At 33.3% G+C, this 24,961-nt stretch overlaps 1 protein-coding gene across 1 annotated transcript in view; it reads right to left on the bottom strand.

The window, feature by feature from the left end:
* The window catches only part of DPP10 (dipeptidyl-peptidase 10 (non-functional)), a gene marked incomplete at its 5' end in the record, with an annotated part of 598,060 nt that overhangs the window by 91,944 nt on the left and 481,155 nt on the right, over positions 1-24,961 (bottom strand). The window contains 3 exons of the mRNA XM_012002083.1: positions 5,112-5,219; positions 10,719-10,757; positions 20,013-20,136. Coding sequence (XP_011857473.1) covers positions 5,112-5,219; positions 10,719-10,757; positions 20,013-20,136 — 271 coding nt within the window. The remainder of the gene's footprint in view (positions 1-5,111; positions 5,220-10,718; positions 10,758-20,012; positions 20,137-24,961) is intronic.

Here is a 24,961-nt window from a genome sequence, read left to right on the forward strand (position 1 = left end):
TATTAAATTTTAACTTTTACAGCTTCTAAATGAGGGAAACGTTGTAGCGCTTAAAAATAGCATGCTTTAATTTGCCATCTATTCACCACATGAGATGAGCTAATTGTTTTCAGACAATGTCCTAATCAGATACAGCAATGAAAGTTAATGCAAAAATTTTACTGGGTTGATTAGGTGATAAAATTGTGCATTGGGGGCATACTATTTTCCACAGTATTTGCAGTGAATAATGTACTTAAAATTGTTCCAAGTGAAATCATAAGGTCTCATGGGTAAAACTTCGTGTTGCTGAATAGAGAAAGTGAATGGATTCACCAACATATAATTTTTCACTTAACACAATTTTAGAAGATGGCAGGGCCGTTCCTTATGCCTATGAATCTGAACGGCTGAACACAATGAAAACTCTGCTTACTCCATATTTGAGAGAAAAAGGTGCTATATCTTTGATAAAAACCTATCTCTTGGCTGTAGCCTGAATGGCAGGATGTTACACTTCCTGAGATGAGAATTCAGAAGTTTGAAGTCAACATAACAAATATTTTTCAGGGAGTGAAGGGGCGAATATCTGAAGTGATCAAAAGTTTAATGGTCTGGGGTAAAAAGTTTTGTATCAATGTATAACTGAGGAAGTACATAAACTGATATTAAAATGCATACTAAACACTCTATCCAGAAGAACAATTTCTTTAGCTATATAGATTTCAGAAAAGTCATAGTTTTTTTAAAAATTATCTTTAATAGAATATATGAAAGTGGAGAAAATATTCACAAATTTTGCTTTCATATATTCAAACTGAGAGTGATCTGGAAATACATATAGTAGGACTTAGAAATCTTTTACTTTTGATCCAGCAATTCCAGTTTTGTTAATCAATACTAAAGAAATAATCCACAATATAAATAAGCTTTATATACAGTGACATCTATCATTACAACGAATTGCCAGTAAATTAAACACAGAACAACAAAAAATGGTGATTGATGCACATCCAGTCTACTCAATATTAATCTTCTAAAGAAATTTTTTTTTTCAAAATTATTTAGCATTGTGGGAAAAGTATGCATTTAAAATTTAAATTTGACATATCAGGATGCAATACTGTAGTTTCTATAAAATTACAATAATGTTTAAACGAAGACTGGAGGAAAACACACGCATTCTTTGCTTCTTTTATTTGTATCCTTTGGAATCACTTTAACAAGGACTGCTCTTGTAAACGAGAAAAAAAAAAAAAAAAAAAAAAACATTAAAATATATGTAATGACAGTCATCACTCTCCATAATGAAAATAGCTTGAAAGCAATAATTTTCCAGCTTGGTCTCTAATTAATGATTTTTCTGGACTTACTGATAATATGAGAGAGCAAATGTTTGCAAAAATTTAGTAATTTCATGGAGTAAGGTACTTCAAACAAATAAATATATTCTCAGTGAACCAGTAAGCTCTCAACATAGGTCAGCGCCAAGTACTGCAAAGGTGATCTGGCTGACTGCTGGTGGCCAAGGTCCCACTCCTGTCATTTCTCACTTTTCAGGCATAACAATTTTAAGTAGAATTATGTAACATGGCAAGGGAAGGAAGGGGGGAAAAAGTCATCAATGCTGGCATGCATTACTGTTTAGGCAGTAAATTACTGTACTATTTTTTGGAGAGCCAATGTGGCATTACACATCAAAACCTAAACAAATACATTCATATGGATATACTCTGCCTGCGTATCTTTTAACATCTAGAAATATAATTTTGTGGGAAGAATGATAAATAAAGTGTTTATAAGGGCTTTTAACTCTAAATCATTTCTAACATCAAAATACAGAAATAACTTTAATGATGAATAAACTTGATCGTTTAAATACAGTACAGGTCGGGCACAGCGGCTCATGCCTGTAATCCCAGCACTTTGGGAGGTTGAAGCAGGCACATCACCTGATGTCAGAAGTTTGAGACCAGCCTGGACAACACAGTGAAACCCACCTCTACTAAAAATACAAAAATTAGCCGGGCATGATGGTGGGTGCCTGTAATCCCAGCTACTCGGGAGGCTAAGGCAGGAGAATTGCTTGAACCCGGGAGGCGGGGTTGCAATGAGCCGAGATCGTGTCACTGCATTCCAGCCTGGGTAATGAATTAAGACTCTGTCTCAAAATAAATAAATAAATACATACATACATACATACATACATACATACATACATACAGTATATCTGCTTGATGTGATGCTGAGCAGCTATTAAAATCACATTTCAGAAAAATATAAAATGTTAAATATTAGGAATACAATTAAATGTTTTAAGAAAATGCGCACTTTGGGAGGCCGAGACGGGCGGATCACGAGGTCAGGAGATCAAGACCATCCTGGCTAACACGGTGAAACCCCCTCTCTACTAAAAAAAATACAAAAAACTAGCCGGGCGAGATGGCGGGCGCCTGTAGTCCCAGCTACTCGGGAGGCTGAGGCAGGAGAATGGCGTGAACCCGGGAGGCGGAGCTTAGCGAACTGAGATCCGGCCACTGCACTCCAGCCTGGGCGACAGAGCGAGACTCCGTCTCAAAAAAAAAAAAAAAAAAAAGAAAATGCTCATTAGTTATTATTTTGAGGTTATAAATGTATATTATGCTATAATTGCAATCTTTAGGGGAAAATTATGTATTTCTCATGTAAAAAAGAATTTAACATATACACAATAATGGATTAAAAGTGTGAGAATGTGAGGTAATGCTATTGTGGGTGATTTTATATACTCCTTTATCAGTTTATTCAGTTTGAATTTTTCAGAATTTTATAGTTCATAATGCCAATTAAGCAGTCATAAACAAATCATAAATAGCTTTTTTGTTAGCTATTTTTAAATTGAGGCAAGGTAGTGCAAACTCTTTCCTAAAATAATGTATGTGATTGTGTTTGCGTGTGTTTAAAGTTAGGTATAAATTGTATTTACCTAGCACTGACTTCTGACTCATTAGCAAAGTAGACTAATTTTAATCAATTGCCAAAATATTCATAAATAATCATGCAGTCATGTTCATTTCTCAATGAGGCAAACCACAAATTACTTGAACAGCAACCAGAACAGAAGAAAAATGTTTTCTACTTCAATGAAGGCTTTGTTATAGTCTCCATACAGAAGAGGAACAAAGTAAACACAAGGTAAGAACTTTATAAAGTTTTTCTTCTGAACATTTCAGAAATATAGGAATTAGCCTACATGTTAGGCTGGTTTGACTGTAAAATAGAAGGTATTTCTTCCCTAGGCTTATAAAAAAAACTCTTGGTTTGGGTGTGTATAAATATTTTAATTCCTACATGTCAACATCACAACCCTACCCAATGCCATACTTTTTAAAAGACACTATTTCTATTATTTATTTGTTGAATAATGGATACAAAAATACAGTTAGATAGAATGAGTAAGATGTAGTATTTGATAGCACAACAGGGTACCTACAGTCAAGGACAGATTGTCTTCTTTGGAGAATTACACATACAAAGATGTACTGTGCAAGTTTTCCTATCCTTCACTATCTCTTATAAATATCTATAATTTGTATGTAATCTTCTTTACCCCTTACATTTTTCACAGAGCTTCTTGAATATAAAGTACTGAAATTTAAAAATTCAATGAAATGTTTTAATCAGTTATAAGATTTGGAAAGTGTGTTATTTTGGGGGCCAAAATAGTTCTCTAATATTTGTGATAACCAAGTTGACTCTTCATTAGCAAAAGTTTATAAAGTAAGGTAATTTGCTAGTCTAGTTCCCTTCAGTTTCATAAAAAAGTTCCCTTAATTATATCTGACTTATAGATATAATTAACTGACTTATAGAATCAGATATTAAAACATCCAAAATTTTATCCATCTATAAATGCATACATCTATTTAGAGCATAAATAGGATCATATTATGCATTAGTATATAACCTGTTTTTCCACCTTAATAATATGCTATGAAAATCAATCTACATCTGTACTGTGGACATTGTATGTGTTCCAAATTATTTGTTTCAGTCTTGATTCAAATTAAAGTTAAAATAATGACAATTATTTTAATTGCACAGACGCTGAACAAGTTTCAAATTTTAAACTATTGACATAAGATTTGGAGACTCTAAAGCATTAAGCTGTCCAATACAAATATATGTAGATAATGGTAATCATTTGAGAATGTGCACAAGTCTTAAAGGTTCTAAAAACATAAGATTACTAAGGTCAGTTAGGTATCCTTGCCATATTTATATTTATTCTATATTTTGTAAGTACAAAATTATTCTTAGCTAGTTTGTAAAACTCTCATAAAGATCCCATTTTAGCCACAGTGACTTTTCATTAGAAAGTCTTTAACCTGTGAGACTAGAGTATTTATGCATATGATTTTCAAGGATGCTTTATTTTTTCATGAATGCTTGCTCTTGGAAATTAAATTCAGATTGACTCATTAGCCTTGTCATATTTAAACTAACTACCTGAATTTATTAATTTTTTATTAATAAAACTGTATAAACCCTTCATATTCTTTGATTAGATTAAAAAGTAACCTTTCCCCTCTTTTTATCAGAAAGTCTATAAAAATATAACATAGACTTTATAACATGAAATCTATGTTATTTAACATAAAACATCTATTTTATCCTGTTTTTAAAAATCTGCACTGTATTTGCTTGTGGAGATGTGCCATAATTTATTCAACCATCAATTTTTGGTGGATATTTAGGTTGTTTTGAGTATTTAAAACTTTTACAGCACCTGGAAAATATTACTTGTACAAAATGGGTTATATGTATTCATTGAATAAAAAATCTTCTCTAGATTGCCTCAGGTCCTCAAAAGTTGGGAGGTTTTTATTTATTAAATTCTATATTCCAAAGCCCTCAGTTCACAGGACACACATCTAACTCATTAAATTGTACTGAGTGTTGAGACTGTTTTTTGGGAAGGTAAGGCTTGAATGCATGGCTATGGATGGAGGTCCTCTTCCTAAGCTGTCTGTGAGTTGTATATATGGCTGGGTTTCACGGCCATAAATTAGAGGTTTAGAATGCCACAAGAACTGGGCCTTCAGTGACATGAGGATAATGAAATCAAAACATGGAAAAAAGCCAGCACTTACCTGAATGAGGAACATAGCTATGTGGTGAAATTCTCCACGTCCCCCTTGCTTAACAGGAACTGTCATAAAGAATTTGCTGCCATCTCTAGAAAACATGGGCTCCTCATTCTAAAATATAGAAGAGCATAGAACAATCTCAAAAAAACGCATGCAACCTGTGCTGCCTACTGTTAATTCCTTCATGGGTTATACCAAATACTGATTTAAAATTAGTTAGGAAAATGGGCACACTAATTTAAAAAAATGAATGTATGCTATTTTTTAGTTTTTTAAAAGTAAATCTGATAAATTATATGCATATGTGGTTGAGTTGTGGGAAGGATAAGAAAATTTTGTGCATGGTAGATATGAATGATTTACTATTAGACTAAAGACACTTTCTAAATTGGTTCAAACAAGAACTGTCATATCTTCACATAAGAGTGTGTTTAGTGATATATCCTTCAAAGATAAGGAACATGCAAACATCTGCACCAGTTTACCAAAATAAATCTTTTAATTATAAAATTCTATAACATATTTTTTGAAATCCTTTCTTCCGCAACTGTAGGTACTTGAAGGTTCATTTCTGATAATGTATTCATAAATTTACTGAAAATACAAAAGACAACAGGCCACAAAATTGAAAGGATTCTATAGAAAGTTACTTAATTCAAATTTACCATCTTTATTGCTCATCTCTCCACAAACACAGAAACACAAATGCCCACCTACAACTGTGACCCCATTTGATAATTTTTAAACTCTGGTGACACATTAAATCAATAGAATTATTTTTGAAAATTAAATGATGAAAGTCATATATACATATATACACACATATTTTATATACACACACACATATATATACATAGATATACATAAACATTAAGAAAATATATTTATCTGACAAAACATTGAGTTTTTTCTGCTGGATTCATGAGAGTGATTACATATATGGTATAAAGCAAGGCTTTGATATGGGTTCTGAGTAGCTCTGCACAATCACCTTCAAGCCCTTTTAGATGACTTGGCCCTCTACTGTCTTTCTGATCTCATCTTTTTCATTTTCTTGCTTCTTCACTGGGTTCCTGCATGATCCTGTTCCAGGGCTTTTGTACTTTGTATTCTCTTGGTCTGGCTCTTCCTCTTATCTCTTTCAGGTCTCTGGTCTGAAATCTCCTTATCAATAAGGTGTTTCCTTATTACTCTATATAAAGTGAGACTAGGAAAGTCAGACCATCCAACTCTATCTGACATCCATCATCTCCTTTTATTTTCTTTCTAGTTTTCCATAGCATGTGATATAGTTTGGATCTGTGTCCCAACCAAATCTCATGTCACATTGAAATCCCCAGTGTTGGAGGTGGGGCCTGGTGGGAGGTGACTGGATCATGAGGATGAATCCTTCATGAATGGTTTAGCAGCATCCCCTGGGTGCTGTCTCATGATAGTGAGTGAATGAGTTATTACAAGATCTGGCTGTTTAAAAGTGTATAATGCCTACCCCATCCCTCTCTTTCACCTTCTCAGGCCACGTGAAATGTTGCTCCATGTTTGCCTTCGGCCATGATTGGAAGCTTTTTGAGGCCTCTCTGGAAGCAGAAGCTACTATGCTCTGTACAGCCTGCAGTACTTAGAGCCAATCAGACTTCTTTTCTTTATGCATTACCTGGTCTTTTATAGCTGTGCAAGAATGGACTAATACAGCAACTATGACCATTCAATGTATGATTTGTGTATATGTGTTTGTTTGTATATGAATGTATGTATGTATGCATGAGATTGGTACAAAAGTAATTGTGGTTTTTGCTATTACTTTTGATGGCAAAATATGTATATGAATGTATGTACATATGTACATATCGTATATGAATATATATATATATATGAGATTGGTGCAGAACTAATTGAGGTTCTTGCCAGGAAAAGCAATGCCATTAAAAGCCATTCTCCCTTTGTACTTCTCTCAAAAGATGAATAGCTTTTTTCTCATATACGGATATATGAGCATTCTCCCATTTACATCGCCTTCTTCCCATTAAAAGTAATGGCAAGAACCTCAATTACTTCTGCACCAGTCTCATATTTACATATGTATGTATGTATGTATACAGTTCTCTGTAAATGTACGCCTCATAGGCAGGAAACTTGTATTTTTCACTATTGCATCTGTAGCACCTGGAACAGTGAATATCATGTAAATTGAGCTCAATAATTATTTACCGAATGAATCAGTCAATTATAAGTATTTTAATATACTGAACAGTCTGATTTTAGCTTCATTTATAATACATCTTTTGACAGTAAAATAAGGATATTTTCCTTATCTGCCTTATGAACATTCAGGAAAATATAAGTAACATATGTAATAAATTTAAAATTCTAAAGTAATATACCATTCAAGGTTGGAAAAATTGTATAACTGAGCATATAATGGATACTGACAAAATACTTGACTAAGTGAATCACTTCTTTCAACTATAATAAAGTCAATAATTCTATTTGTTCCATCTCCTGCTCCTGTGGGATATATCTCTCTTGGAGTTTCTTTTGTCTGGAACCACCTTTTCGTCTTCCTTTTTCTGCTAAATCTTATTCATTTTTTTACTTATTCTCATGAAACAAAAGAATTTCAAAGATTTCTCTAGTTAGGAAATCTCTCCTCAGATATTCTAAAAAGTATCTTGGATTCATCTTTATCATGGCTTCCAATGCAGTCTATTACATTGATCTGTTAATTTGTTGGCTTCCTTCACTAGGCAATTAATAATTGAACTAAATTTTAAATTTTATCTTTTTAGATCTATTGCCTAGGACACGGTTGGTCCCAACTCATAATTGGTGAATAAATGAATATATGGATACAATGAACAAAAATACTAGTTATATATATCATTCTAGCCACCAGATTTACCCCCACATAGCAACTCCTCCCTTACCATTCTCCCTTTGTACTTCTCTCAAAAGATGAATAGCTTTTTTCTCATATACGGATATATGAGCATTCTCCCATTTACATTGCCTTCTTCCCAGTTCTAGTACCTTAGAAGTAGTTCAGAACAGGAATAGATGAGGGCTACAATCTCAAACGCCTTGCTGGACTAAAAAATCTGCTCCCCACACTTGACAATGTCTGGTGATAAACATTCAGTTCCATACAGGTGGTGTCAATCTCACTGCTCAGTTTCATGACATTATACAAGTCAGTGTTTTTGACACACAAGATGGTGAACTGGGGATATTGGACTCTATCCCTTGACCAAATCTATCATACAGTGGTCATCCCAACTGCATGTCCCTTGAAAGCTAGGCTAAGCATGCCTACTTCTCTTTGCCTTATCTACTATGCAAAAAGAGTATATGATGATTCTATTAAATGTATAATTATCTTCGAAATTTGCTGCTTCTTATTACTGCTACCATGCTCATCCATTAAATTTCATATAACTCTTAAGTATTTCATAAAATTCTCTTAGAGCTTCTGAAGAAAAAAATCAACTGTGAAAAATGACCAACGGCATTTACTAACTGAATAATAACTGGATGCTTTGCTTTTTTAAAAAAAGTTTCTATTAAACATTCATAAATTTGGGATTTAAAAATTAGATAGCATAATCTCTAAAGAACATGCATTATGTTAACATATGTTAAACTATTATGAATGTCACTGGCAATAAAAGTAACAGCAAAAGATGTTTAAGAATGGAGGGAAATTCAGAATGCATCAGTATTATGTGTTATATATTTTTCATTGTTCTTATTTTCTATATCTAATTGAAATTTGCGAGTCTATTATTGGCTGTAAAATCAGGTTTTTTTTTTCTATTTTATTTTGTATATTGACCAAGGTAAAAGTATTTATATTAATAGATAATCATGTATAAAGACACATATACTCATAATATATATACAAGCATGAATTTGTGTCTATCCATCTACCTACCCTTCAGACAAACTATTATTTATAATCCTTTTTACTTTTGTTCTTAATCATTCAGTTACTATCTATTGAGCTCTTCTTACATATCGAATTCTATACTAGGCATTTGATTGACAATTAGGAGCAAAAAATAAACATCCTCACGCCCTTGTATCTTAGTTAAAAAAAAAAATCATAACAATAATTGTGTAAGTGTTACACAAAGATTACACTTGACTTTAATATAACTTTTATTGGGAGATGTGATTTGGTTAGTCTAGTTAGAGGAAGTGACTTCTTATGTAGGCGATTTAAGCCAAGGTTTGAAAAATAAATAGGCTTCGAATAAGGAAGTTTGAGGGAATTTTGTTCAGAAGGAAGGCCACTCATGAAGTCCCTGTGCATATGAGGGTCCATGTAGCTAGACTGGAGAAAACAGGTAAAATGATTCTATGACACAGAGCTGAAAAAGTTTTCACTTTCATCACTTGTGGACCTTTTAAGGATGTTAGTTTTTATCTGAAGGACAGAAAGAAGAGAGAAAAGTTCTTTGAGTTGTGGAAGTGCAAGTATGAGGGGAATGTTAGTAGCAACAATTAAATACATATTTTAAAAAGGTCACTCAGTCAGCCTGCAATGTGAACAGATTGGCAGGTGCCTGGGGGGTTGAGACATGCTGGATCTGTAGTTTGAACATGGACAGTGCTTGTGAATTAGAGGAAAGTAAATTGACTTGAGAGATGTTTGAAAGTAAAATCTGTACGTATTAATCATATATAGATAAAAATGAGAACATATCCAAGGATGCCTATTAGATAAATAGTTTTAAGATCCGCATGGATAATTATGTCATTGACTCCTATGATAAAAATAAGTAAGACTGACTAGAAAAGGAATGAGTTCAGTTCAGACCTGGGGAGTGTGAAGCTACTTTTACAGATTTAGGAGGAGATGGCAAGCATAAATTTGGATATTTCAGAACTCACTGAAGTGTCTGGATAAATGTGAAGGTCTCAAAATATGGATGGGTGGTCATTAACACCACAGACAGAATATAAAATAAAAGAGGGCTTTAAAGAACAAAAAGAAAACCAAACCAAACCATACCACACATATTATTTCCCTTTGTAAAAACTCAGTAATGGAGTTAAGAGTAAAATGAATTCAGCTATATTTAAATAAGCTCTTTATGTTTCCTTCTGAATTGTCCAGGATGAGACCATGTAACGGTGATTAGGTTTTTAGTCCATTATGTTCATCTTGATTCCAGCCTCATTTATGTCACAAACTAGAATTGTGAGCCAGAATACAACTAAGAAGAGAAGTATTTATTTGAATAATCTCCATGATCAATTTATGTAAAGGTCGGGTCAATTTTTCAGACAATTTGAACAATGCTAATGATGTCCAGTTTGGCTAGGTCCTGAGTTTTTCTCCTTCATCTACACAAAAGTGTACTTACCCAAAATAATTTAAAAAGTGATCCTGGCAGTTATTCTGCAATTTATGTCTCATAAAAAAATGGAAGTAACCTTTTCACAAATGATGCCATATAAAGCCCAAGTGATAAGTGATCCTTTAAAGGATCACTCTGTCAAACCTAGCAAAGCCTTAAACTCGTACTTTTCACAGAAAGTTATCACATAAGAAATGGGTAAACAGGATGGTCACAATGGCCAAGATGTGACAGACCACCTATACTGTACCTGCTTAGAGAGCCACGTATCTGATGTCATCTCATATTTCTGAAACGAAACAAGTAACTCCATGAAGCATCTAAAGACCAAAATGAGCATATATAAATTCAACTTTTTAAAAACACAGTGATCATCAGGTTTTTTTTTTTTTTTTTACCTCTCTTCAACTGGTGAAATACCATGAGAGATTTCATTGTCATTATTGATTTAATCTGAATGAGTAAGTAGAGAATAGGGACTAAATGATAATTTAATTATAAAGTCTTTTCTTTGGTGAACTCTTTCAGAATTCCCAGCAGTACCTCACCAGGGATAGAAGATCATTTTCCAGCTCTGTTTGATTACCTCATTCAAACTGTTTTGAACCACCAGACACTATTTCTTTTCACCTCTAGGCATCATTGGGAGACAAAATTATTAAGTCCTTCAAAGCAACTGGGCAAACAGCCAAGCATAAAATTAAAAAGTAGACATTCTTTCAATATTCAATTCACTCATAATCATGGCCTTCTTTTTTTCTTATCAGTAGTAACTCAGTCTTTGAGGAAAATATGAAACATTTGAAATGACAAAATTATGTGGCCCTTCAAAACAGAGCCGAAGACTTTTGGCTCTTACAAAAAGCAAAATTAGACTAATTTAGCCTCAAGTTAAATATGTGTACAAAAAACAAGCTTTAGAAACACCGTTTACATGTAATGACATGAAATATCTTGTAGTTTCCTGAAAGAAATGATTCTATAATAAAACTATTTGAATTAAGAAAGATAAGTAACAATATATTAGGGATTTTCCTATATGCAGAGGTACCCATCTCAAATTGTTAATAATACATTATTTATAGGTTTTAAAATACTAATTTCTTTTTCTAAATTCATATTATGATTACATTATAATTAATCACTTTCTATTTTCAGGGCATTTTTTTCAATAGATCTTCATTACGTGAAGATATCAAAAAAAATCTAACTGAATAATTTCTTTATTCTCCATTTACACCCTAGCAATAACCATTATTGATATCTATAAAGCACAGAAATAAAATAGACACCAATGCCACTGCTTGTTAGTACCTTTAAGTTTTGGTAGAACCCATGAGAGCCCAAAACTTCATGTGTTATTGTTTGTCTCATTATTTCAATTAACATAATGCAAGTTTTTTAAACTCCATACATAGAGTAAAATATATTACAATATCAATAAGGTGTCAAATCAATAGTATGATAGGATTACTGTATCTGTTTTCTATTGAAGCATTTTAATTTATCTTTGCAGTTATCTGTATGCAATGAAAATATTTACAATATCTTTATCTAGAAGGGCTTTCTCTAATTAACTACAATATATGTAGACTGATTTTTAAATTTTTACTTTAATTTTTTATGTAAAAATCAAGATGGTGTCTCATTATGTTGCCCAGGTAGGTCTCGAACTCTTAGCCTCAAGCCATTCTCCCCACTTGGCCTCACAAAATATTGGAATAACAGGTGTGAGCTATCCATGCCTGGCCTGTGTCTTCTTTTTTTTTTTTTTTTTAAGACAAAGTCTTTCTTTGTTGCCCAGGCTGGAGTGTAGTGGCCCTATCTTGGCTCACTGCAACCTCTGCCTCCCAAATTCAAGCAATTCTCCCGCCTCAGCCTCCTGAGTAGCTGATATTACAGGTGTGCACCACCATGCCTGGCGAATTTTTGTAGTTTTAGTAGAGACAGGGTTTCACCATGTTGGCCAGGCTGGTCTCAAACTCCTGGCCTCAGGTGATCTGACCACGTTGGCCTCCCAAAGTGTGGGGATTACAGGCATGAGTCACCACAGCTGGCCTCTAGGCCAGTTTTTAAATGACTTACTAATCAGCCAAATAAGAAACCAGCCAGAACACTTTAACAAATACGTGGAGAAATCCCAGTCAATCTATAATATAGTCAAAAGAAAGAGACAAATTTTCTAATAATACAAGCCTAATGAGAAGAGCATCAAATGGTTGATTTAACTATGTCATTTCCACGACTATGCTCATCATTCTACTCAGAGAAAAGTCAGCCTCTGGAGGTCTTTCCTTCATAGACCATTTAAATAATATGTTTTAAAGTTTTCACCTATAGTGAATTGCACAGATTTGAAGTATATCATGTGATGAGTTTGACAAATTGATCCCATCAAGTTATAGGATCTTTATTTCTCCCCAAAACATTATCTCATGCTCCTCCCCAGGGGTTCTCAAAAGGCAATCACGTCTGATCTTTTTCCCCAGAGACAGCATATGCCTGTGTTAGAAATTCACATAATCAAAATCATGCATTAAATACATATTATGTACTCTGTAGTGTGAGGTTTCTTTCACACCACACGTTTTTGAGATTCACTCATGTTGTTGAGTATATCAGTATTTTGTCTCTACTGCCAAGTAGAATTCCATTGTGTAGCTATGCCTTACGTTAAAGTCTGTTCCCTGTTAGTGGACAATTAAATAGTCTCCACTTTTTAGCTATTGTAAATAAAGCTTCTCTACAGGCTATTTTTCACAAATCCTTTGGTGGACACAAGTTTTCATTTCGTGCGCAAATACTTTATAATGGAATTATAATGTATGCGTTTTTGTTTGTTTGTTTGTTTTTTGTATTTTTTTTGTGACAGAGTTTCAATGTTGTTGCCCAGACTGGAGTGCAATGGCATGATCTCGGCTCACAGCAACCTCCACCTCCCAGGTTCAAGCAATTCTGCTGCCTCAGCCTACCAAGTAGCTGGGATTACAGGCATGCACCAACATGCCGGGTTAATTTTGTGTTTTTAGTAGGGACAGGGTTTCTCCATGTTAGTTAGGCTGGTCTCGAACTCCCAACCTCAGGTGATCTGCATGCCTCAGCCTCCCAAAGTGCTGGGATTACAGGCATGAGCCACCATACCCGACCTATAATGTATGTTTTTATATATGTGTGTGTGTGTATATATATGTGTGTCTAATTCATATATACACAAAAAATTGTATTTACATATATGTTTAACTTCATTGGGAACTAAAATATTATTTTAATGTAATAGTATCATTTTACATCCCCACCTGCAAAGAATGAGAATTGTTGTTCTTCACGTCCTCTTTAACAGTTAATGTGGTCAGGTTTTTGAGATTTTAGTGTAGTCATTCTAATGATGTGTAGTATTATATTGTTAAAATTTTAATCTATATTTTGCTAATGTCTAATGAAGTTGTGTACTTTTATTTCTTATTTTTTAATTTTGTACATAGTAATGGGATCTCATTTTGTTGTCCAGGCTGGTCTTGAACTCTTGCCCTCAAAAGATTCTCTCACATCAGCTTCCCAAATTACTAAAATTACAAGGATAAGCCACTATGCCTCGCCAAATGTTGAGTACTTTTTCATGTGTTCATTCTCTTCCTTATAAGTAACTCTTCACATGTTTTGATGTTTTTATGAGGCTGTATTTTTGTTATTGAGTTATAGAATTTCTTTATATGTGTTTTTGTCTGATACACATTTTGCAAAATATTTTCTCCCAGACTGTAGTTTGCAGATCCATTTCCTTAATGGTGTCTTTCATGAGAAGTTTCTAATTTTATTGATGTCCAATTTATTATTTCATAATTAATGATTTTTTGGCTTATTCAGTATAGTAAGGTTTTATTTCATATTTTCCCCTAGAACACTGACAGTATTAGCTCTTAAATTTAGGGCTATGATTTATCCCAAATTGATTTTAGAATATTATATGAGATGTCAAATATCATTTTTGTTTTAATCCAATAGGGATGTCAATTATTTCAGCACGATTTTTCTCCATCGAACTGCCTTAGCACCTGTGTAGACAATCAATCAATCATATAAATGTGGGTTTATTCTCTGGAAACCATTCAATTTAGTTGACCTATTTGTGGTCCTTATGCCTCCACTAGCATCTCCAGGTTTTTGCAGCTTTTCATTTATTCTTGAAATCAGGTAGGGCTAACTCCTTCAATTTTATTCTTTTACAGGATTGCTTTGACTTGTTCAGGTATTTTTTTGTTTCCATACTAATTTTAAAAACAGCTTGCCTGTTCTGACAAAAAAATCAGAAGGGACTTTAATTGGTTTTATATTAAAATTATGGTTAAATTTGGGTAGAATTAATATCTTAATAATATTAATCTTTTCTATTTAAAAACATGGAATAGCTTCCATTTATGTAGGTCTTTCAGATGCCTTTTAGCAACATTGCAGTATTCAGTATTGGGGCATTTCACAATATTTGTTAAGTTTATAATTGTGTATTTAAAGTTTTAAGGGTTTTAATGGTATTTTAACTGACTTTTTTACTTAATGTCACTAACGTATAGAATTTTTGTTGTTTCTTCATTCTTTATTTTGAAACAAGTACAAACTCATAGACAAGTTAGAATACTGGTTTGAGAAACCTGAATACCCTCTGGAATTACCTGCCACTTGTTTATATTTTACCCCATTTGCTTCCTTACACATTGTGATTTTGTATTCTAGGATTTTTTGTAGGCTTTTTTTTTAATGTACACAATTTTGTTATCTGTAAATACAGATTTACTTCTTCCTTTCCTAACACTATCCTGATTCCTTGCTAAGTGGGGCCTCTGGAAAAGTTTGCATCACAGTACTGAGAATGGATACCCTTACTTCACTGCTAATCTTAACATGAATAAGGTTAGTGTTTGCACATTCAGTAAGGGGGTACTTTATGAGTATCTTTTAACGGATTGGGGATGTCTCTTCTTATTCATTTATGTTGAAAGTTATCATGAACTGGTTTTGAATATTATCAATTGCTTTTTCTTCATCTACCAAGATATTTAATTCTTTTTTCTTAATATAATAAATTATATTGATTGGTTTTCAATATTAAACCAACCTTAAATTCCTGGGATTAACCTCATTTGATCATAATGCACTATCCTCTATTTATATTGCTGGAATTGAGTATTGATATGTTTAAAGATTTTCTCATATTTGTGTTGATATGATTTGACTATGTCCCACCCAAATCACATCTTGAATTGTAACTCTCACAATTCCCATGTGTTGTGGGAGAAACCTGGTGGGAGGTGATTGAATTATGGGGGCGAGTCTTTCCTTTGCTGTTCTCGTGATAGTGAATGAGTCTCACGAGATCTGATGATTTTGCAGTGAGAGTTTCCCTGCACAAGCTCTGTCTTTGCCTCCTGCCATCCACGTAAGATGTGGCTTGTTCCTCCTTGCCCTCTGCCATGACTGTGAGGCCTCCCCAGACATGCAGAACTGTAAGTCCAATAAACCTTATTATTTATTTATTTTTTTTGGAAATGGTGCAGTCTCGGGTATGTCTTTATTAGCAGCATGAAAACAGACTACTACATGTGTTAATGAGAGAGATCAGTCTAAAATGTCATCTCTTGTATTTTTCTTGTCTAGTTGTGGTATCAGTATTATTCTACTCTTATAATATTAGTTGAAATGTTATCTTTCTTCTTCACTTTCTAAGCAGTATAGGGATGCTATCATATACTCCTTAGTAAGAATGTTATAGTGTCTGAACATTTGCTGCCCACTCCCGAATCATGTTAAAATGTAATTGTGATTGTGTGATTGCAACAGTATTAAGAGGTGGAATCTTAAGGGGTATTTAGGCCATGAGGGTTCTGCCATCATTAATGGATTAATGCCTTTATTATGGGAGTAGGTTTGTAATCACAGGAGTGGGCTCCTTATAAAAGGACAAGTTCAGCCTCCTTTTGTTTCTCTCTCTCTCACCCTCTCTTTGCCCTTCTGTCATGGGATGATGCAGCAAGAAGTCCCTCACCAGATGCCAACCTCTTGACCTTGAATTTCCCAGCCTCCAAAACTGCAAGCCAATAAATTTCTGTTCATTATAAACTACCCAGCCTGTGGTAGGTTGTGATGGCAGCACAAAACAAATGAAGACAAGGAATTATAGGATTTATTCCTTAATAATTGACAGAATCCATCAATGAATACACCCGCTTCTAGAGTTTTCTTTGTGGCAAGGTTTCTAATTATGAATTAAATTTATTTAATTTACTAAATAAATTTATCTTTAATTCATTCTTTATTTTTTATCTTAATTGATGTAAAATTATTCAAGTATTCTTCCTTTTCATACATTCACTTTGGTGATGTATTTTCCTTTTAGTTGACATGTAATTATTGTATATGTTTATAAATACAGAGTGCTATTTTGATACATGTAAAATATGTGTAATGACAAAGTCAGGATAACTAATATATCCATTACCTCAAACATTTATCATTTTTTATGTGTTCTAAATATTCAACATTCTCTTTTCTAGCTATTTGAAAATATACACTAAATCATTAACCACATTCAACCTTCAGTGCTTCAGAACACTAGAACTCAATCCTCTTACATGGCTGTGATGTTGTATCTGTTAACTAACTACTCTCTATCCTTTCCGCCCAAGCTTTTCAGACTCTAATAAACACAATTCTACCCTCTACTTCTATAACCTTAATTTCTTTTAGCTACCAGATAGACGTAAGAACATGTAATATTTATCTTTGTGTTGACTCGCTTATCTCAGTTAACGTAATGTCCTCCAGACTTATCCATGTTGCCATGAATGACAGAATTTCATGCTTTTTTATGGCTGAATAGTATTCCATTGTATATGTACAGTGGAATGTTTTATGTATGTATACTATATATACACACACACACTTTTTAAAAAAGCATACATATATAATTTTTAAAAACTATATTCATTTATTGATGAACATTTAGGTTGATTCTACATCCTGACTATTATGAGCACAGCTGCAGTAAACATCAGATGTAGGTATGTATTTGATATACTAATTTCCTTTGTTTCTGATAAATGCCCAGTAGTAGAATTGCTACTAACATATGTTAATTATATTTTTAGTTTTTTGAGAAACCTCCATACTGTTTTCCATAATAGCTGTACCAATTTACATTTCTTTTTGTCTGTGCTTTTGAAGTCTTAGCCATAAAATCTTTGCCTAGACCAATGTCCATAAGCATTTTCTCTTTTTCTTCTCGTAGTTTTATAGTTTTGGAAATTATGGTTTAGTTTTTATTTTTAGTTGAATTTTGTATATATGGTGAGAGATACAAATCTAGTTTCATCTTTCCACACATTGACATCCAGTTTCCCAGCAATATTTACTAAAGAGGCTGTCCTTTCCCTGATACGTGTTCTGATGCATTTGTTGGAAATCAGTTCACTATAAACATACGTATTTATTTCTGAATTGTCTATTCAATGTTTTCATTTCAAATATCGTATTTTTCAGTTCCTGAAATTTTATTTTCATTTTAAAGTTTGTATTTCTCTACTAAAATTTCTCATCTGTTTATTTATTGGAGCTATTCTCCTTTGTAAGTTGTTAGATTTATTTCTAATAACTTTGTGATTGTATAAGTGAATTTATATGAAATTTAAAAACATGCAAAACCAATTTATAATAGACATAAGAATATTAGTTGCCTTTGGGAACTGATATTAATTGGAAAAGAGGACAAACAAGCTTTCTGGGATAATAGGGATGTTTTACATTATGATGAGATGTGAATTATGGGATATATCCATTTGCCAAAACTCATTTAACTGCACACATGAGATTTCTTCTCTTCATAGTACTTTACTTATACCTTAATTTTTAATTTTTATTAGTACATAATAATCATACATATTTTGGAGTACATGTGATATTTTGATATGTGTATACAAGGTGCAATAATCAAATCAGTGTATTTAAGATATCCATCACTTCAAACATTTATCATTTCTAATAACTTTTAAAACATTATGTGTCTGCTAATTCCAATATTACTATCCTTTGTAGGTCAGCTTTTACTGGATATTTTTGAGGAAGGGGAGTAGGTTATATTTTTCACTTTTCTACATATATAGTATTGATCATATGATTGACATTATAAATGCTACATTGTTGATAGTCTTTATTAATTGTAATTTTCCCTTTAAAAATGTAAACTTTGTCCTAGTAGACAGTTAATTTACAGACAGATGAACTTGATACCTTACAGTATAATTGAAAGGTGATTAGAAGGTGTCTAGAATAGCCCTACTTTTAATGCTCTTTCTTTCTGGGTTCTCAGTTGAATACCCGGGGTTTTCAGGGAGATCTCTTCACTATTGTTGTTCAGAACTCTAACGTCCCTAAGTACTTTGCAACTTGCAGATTCTTCATTTGCTTCAAAAATTTTTAGTGGTTGTTTTCTTTAAGACAACATGGAAGCATATATGTATGCACAGCTAAGCATTGAGCCTAATACTTAAGGGGTACTCTTCATAGATTGCTGGAGTCCTTTTCTATATAGCTCCAACTTCTCTGGTCCCTGTCCTGTAAATGCTAGTCATCAAAAAACCTCAAACTCTGATTCTCCCTGTCTACTTAGATCATAAAGATCTTTTTGCTCTGCTTGGGCTCCATCTCCTTGCCATTTGGTCTCAAAAGTGTTGTGAATAGAAAGTCATAGCAAGGTTGATTTTGTGCGTTTACTTGATTTCAGCATTTATGGTCATGATCCTCCTAATGTCCCATATCTGAAAACAGCTGTTTTGCATATTTTGTACAATTTTACAGTTGTTTACAACAGAAAAACTAGTCAGGTAACATTTACTACATCTTTTCCAGAACAGAATTTTGAAAATTCAGTTGTTAATCTAAAAATCCTTTACCCAAATACCATACACATAACCATTTAAACTTATTGCAATATTTTCTCTACCAGGAATCTTAAAAATGATACACTGAATTTACTACAGAGTTTATAAAAACTGATATTAGGAATTGAAATGTAACATGATTTTAAAAGAGTGGTTTGTGAACTAATATTTTTACTTGTTTTACTTAATTATGGGACAGAAACACTGTTATTTTATTAGATCTATCCGAACTGCAGAAAAAATTAAAAGGAATATGTTTAAAGAAGATAGGAAGGAAACTTCTTATATTCTCAAGATAATCAAAGACAAAATATGGAGAAAAATTCCATATCTGAGAAAGAAGCTAACATGGCTTGGATTATACTTCATGCTGTATAAAAATTAATTTGGTTTTTAAAAGCTCAGTTTGTTCTTTTCTGCTTATCATCAATACTGTTCACTTCAAAGTTTGGAAGCTTTATAAATTAAAGTATATATTCTCAATAGAGTAATTCTTTTCCTACTAGTTTTAAAAGTTAAACACTGAATTCTTTGTACAAAGCATTTTCTGATTCCCCTTTGTAAAGCTGCATAAGCTACTTCATTTTAGGCGTAAAAGAAAAGTAAATTATACTCACTTTACTACAAGCACCAGTAGTGGTCTCACAGACCGTGAGGATGGAGATATTCTGAGGTCGGTTTAACCATCTTACCACAGTCTTGGTATTGCTTACCCATTTAACCATAGTGATATAGTATTCTCTAGTTTGGAAACAAAATTAAAACATATGTTTAGAGCCAGGGCATTGATATAGTACCAACAATATACGTTTGCCATTTTATACATAAGAATAACTGAACTACTCTAAGGATGTTGCTTCATATTAATTTATGTATAGATAGATAAATAGCAATTATTCTTTTCAAAATTTACATAAATACAAATATATGTGTATGTATGTATTCACATGGACGTATACATACGTATACAAATATACAGATAATTTGAAAAAAAATTTGAGAGTGAATTATTTCCCAGAAAAGTATTTCTTGGAAAAATCAAAACAATCACATGCTAGATATTTATGAAAATTTTCTATTGATTAGTACTCCTTTACATGCAAAATAAGTATACATTTATAAAGTTATGTTATTTTTTTCTTTAAAATCACAATCAGTGAATCATCAAGAATAATCTTTTCCAATTAAAAGGCAAAGATTATTCCTGGCTTAATAATTATCTTTTACATAACCTCTGTGTTATTTCACTTTATACATGGGGACTTTGGCTACTAAGGTATTAATGGTTTGTTTTGGTCTTTGCCAGTTGTAGACCAAGGACCAGTCCCAATTTTTAATACATAATATTTTTTTCCATATTGTTAATTATCTTATTTATTTGAAACATTTTTAAACAAGGAATGAATCAAATTAAAGAACATGAGAGTCTATTAAATTCTTGGTATAATAAGGATATAATTCATGGGGCCAATTATGTTCTCATGGTAATTGGTAATTGGAAACAGTTTATATTTCCTTTGTAACACATACATTTGGACGTGTATATAATATGTCACAAAGCTTCCAACTCACACGCAACAAAATGCAATCATCAATACTCATCCATTTATGATAAAAATTACAAAAAACTTTTCTAAAAACTTGCCCAGTTTCAGAACAGATCAGTTACTTTAGAAATAGCCATCCAGTCTATAGCCATACCACCATGAACATGCCCGATATCATCTGATCTCGGAAGAAATAGCCACCCATGTGTCACGGAAAGTGTCATCAATGCACTGTATTAAAACTAATTAATCTAGATTTGGCTAGGCACGGTGGCTTATGCCTATAATCCCAGCACTTTGGGAGGCTGAGGCGGGAGGATCATGAGGTCAGCAGGTCGAGACCATGCTGACTAACATGGTAAAACCCCGTCTCTATTAAAAATACAAAAAATTAGCCGGGTGTTGTGGCACACCCCTGTAATCCCAGCTACTCGGGAGGCTGAAGCAGGAGAATCACTTGAACCCGGGAGGCGGAGGTTGCAGTGAGCCGAGATCGTGCCACTGCCCTATAGCCTGAGCAACAGAACAAGACTCTGTCTCAAAAACAAACAAACAAACAAACAAAAAACCAAAAAACCACCCACAGTTAATTAGCCTAGTTTTATATGACTTAAAAAAATATCAGCTACAAAAAAATAATGTCTTGATACAAATTGCCTGTCTTTAGAGGTATCTGGGATAGATATCCAACTACATGAATGCTACATATCTAACATTACCGAGTAGCTACTGCTTCCTCTAGAAAACTTGTTAGCCTATCAAAGTGAAGATGTCAGTAAAAGGGCAAGCATAACTTGACATACAGGGAAGGCTGCCATATTTTTTTCAACAATCTCTTCAAGACATCTGGCAGCTTTCACAACTAGCTGAGCTCTGCCTGAAAACTGCCTTTAAACTCAGTAAAATCAAAACATGAAGTGCCCTAAGAAGAGTTAATAAGGCAACATTGAATCAAATATGCAGCTGGCTTAGGTATAATCTTTGTCCATATCAATAGGCCTTGTGATCCTGCAAAGAATAGTGTCCTGTTCACTTTCACTGTGTTTCGTTTAAGCCGATTATTTTGCATACACCATTATATTTAGCAATGTGAATATTAAAAAGTAGAAAATGAAGTATTAACCTTTAATAGATTTTTCTAGAGAATTTAGCTTATAGAAAAATGAGAGTAAGTACTATAAATAATCAGAAAATAAGTGCTGAAATGCTGAATAATTGATATAAATGTTGTAGAAATTTGAAGTAAAAAATTAATTTGAATATTGTAAACAACTAACCAAAGACTGCAAAATCAAGAAGGTCATATTTTCTGGTAGAAATTTAGATTGAACTGATATACAGTTGATTTTCTAATCTAATCAGAAATTTGTCTCAATTACCTGCCATAATATTATATTTTGTGCAATATGAGGTAACAAACTAACAGGAATAATTTTAAAAATAAATACCAACAACAACAGAACAATTTATTCATCTTGAGAGCTTTCCTTTTCAAAGTTGGTCTCAAATGAAATGTTCAAGAACATCTTTGCAACACCTCACAGGCATGACAGAATATATTGACTAGCTAAGATGCCAAATTTTGACTTAAAAAAACAAAACTTAATCTTTGGAAAAGAATGAAAAAGTCAACCAGTACAAATGTGGAGAATAACTGATTTTTAAGGGAACACTAACTTAGTTGTAAATTGTTAAGTTGAAAATCATTAATTTATAGCAATACACTTATATTCCTTTTTGATTAAATATTGTGATTATTGTGTTTGTTTTTACATAATGTGCCTTATGGTCATAAGCAAAGCATAATCTGATGTGAGATACCTCATTATAAACCTTGCTTATACCCAAGAATGACACAATCTGAAGAATGAACTTCAGATTCAAGGTAAACACAATCTGAAGAATGAAGGCTTTCCACAAATTTTAATTTGTAACGTCAAACAAACGGCCATTTCAAACCACTGAAATTTCTATGTTAAGGTGTTGGAGATAGCCAAAATGGAAGCTCAAGTAGAGCTTGACACATAGGCAGGGAGGAAAGATATATCTATTCACTAAATCACTTCCTATATCCTTTCTTTCCTTGCCCCAGGAGGCTAGGTGTACATCTCCCTGTGATTCATCTTGACTGATCATGCTTACTCATAAGTATTCAGGCTGTCTCTGAATGAGGGAGTAGGGAAGCACCCTTACCTGGAAATGCCACACTCCTTGGCCTGCCTGCTGCAGATGTAGCTGTCCTCCTGGAACTCCATCTCATGAACACATTAGATCTGGTGTTCCACGACCAGTGGCCAGCAGAAGTGTCCCTTTCTTATAACTGGGTTTCCTGCTTGTTCCTAGTCTCCATGGCTCTGGATTACCCAGGAAGTCCTCGAGGATCTGGTCCTCTTGAGCCACAGAGACAGAGACAAGCTAGTTAGAGGGATTGCACTCAAGTCAACAGAGACTTTCTATCAGCTGGGTGGTCTGGCACAGAAGATCTAATTGTCCACAAGGTTATGTGGAATGGAGGCCCCAGCATCACCTGCAGACAGGTATGTTAGCAGTTACTCCGTGTTTTCACGGCCTTCCTGTCCAATCATTGCTCTGTGTTTACACCAAAATATTCGTGCAATGTAGTTACTTTGGGCTCATTCTCTTCTCGATAATCTGTGATGTCTTCCCGTAAGTATATTGTGATGGTATTCATGACCAAATTATAGCTAGTGTTCTCCAAAGACCTCTGTTAATAACTATGCATTACTTGTAAGAAGGGTTATTCAGGACACTTCCATGAACATGGGTTAATTTATTAATTAGATTTTCTTGGAAGGCACAGATATTCCTTGGAAGACTGAGAGATGTAGGCTAGATATACTTAAAGAAATAGGGAGAGAAAGCATGACAGTGTCAAGCCCAGAGTGACAGGGGCAGAATGACCATGTTAAATCAGTGATGCAGGTTGAGAACAATGGGTCACAAAAAATAGGTGACAACAGAAAGGTTTCTAATAAGTAAAATAACGCTAAAGACATAGAGTGAGAAGAAACCAAGGACGAATCATTACTTTTACTTTTCAGACTAGAGAGGTCTACACAAATGACCATGTATCACTTCTCCAAATTAATGTGACTTATCCAATCTGTGGAAAATCTTCATGATTCATTATCATAAGATAAAATTTCCCTGGAAAGTAAATATATATTTTAAAATTCACACTTAAATTTTCTAATAAAGGTACTGAGTGATTGCAATACCTAAGTGAACAGTACAACAATTTGGCAAAATGTTTCTTCCTTCCAAGATGAGATAACCCATCTAACTCCCACTGGTTCTGGGGATATTCAAGAAGGGGCATTATCTTAGTTTCTACCATGTTACATTCTTTTCAGAATCAATACAGGCTGTGATTCAGATAAAGATAAACTGAATGGTGATGAGATGAGTCTGAACTGAATTACTATTGAAGAAAAGTTGCACTCATTGTCTACACTGGTAAAATGACTTCAGCTGAATCAGATATAAATAAACAAATAAATAAAACAATTGAAGAGAATATGAAGAAAATAATTAGGGGAAGAAATTATGCATTACTATAGATTATCTTATCCTTTTAATTTCTTTTTAAATCATATAAATTAATTAAAATGTATTTTACAGTCTTTGATGAGTATAAGTATTGGGTTGAAGGGACAATGATAATGATACTAGCTTGGGGAACTTTTTCTATTATAGGGATAAACACTAGTTATTATAAATAAGTAAACCAATCATCCAAATAAACAATCAAACAGACCAAAAAAAGAACCTAAGATCTTCAATTCAAACAACAAAAAATGTTGTTCTCCAGTGTGGAGGTCAGAGAATCCAGTTTATAAGGTAGTGCAAATCATGAAAAAACTTTCTATATTGATCTTACTATTATTCCTCCTTATATTATTATTGTAGTCATTGTGGTGATTTTATTAAGAGATGAAAGCTAAGAGATTATTGTATTTGCGGTTTAGGTGGTGGGAAAAAAAGTACTGAAAAGGAAA

The sequence above is a fragment of the Mandrillus leucophaeus genome, unplaced genomic scaffold (genome assembly GCF_000951045.1).
Source record: "Mandrillus leucophaeus isolate KB7577 unplaced genomic scaffold, Mleu.le_1.0 Scaffold677, whole genome shotgun sequence".
Lineage (NCBI taxonomy): Eukaryota > Metazoa > Chordata > Mammalia > Primates > Cercopithecidae > Mandrillus > Mandrillus leucophaeus.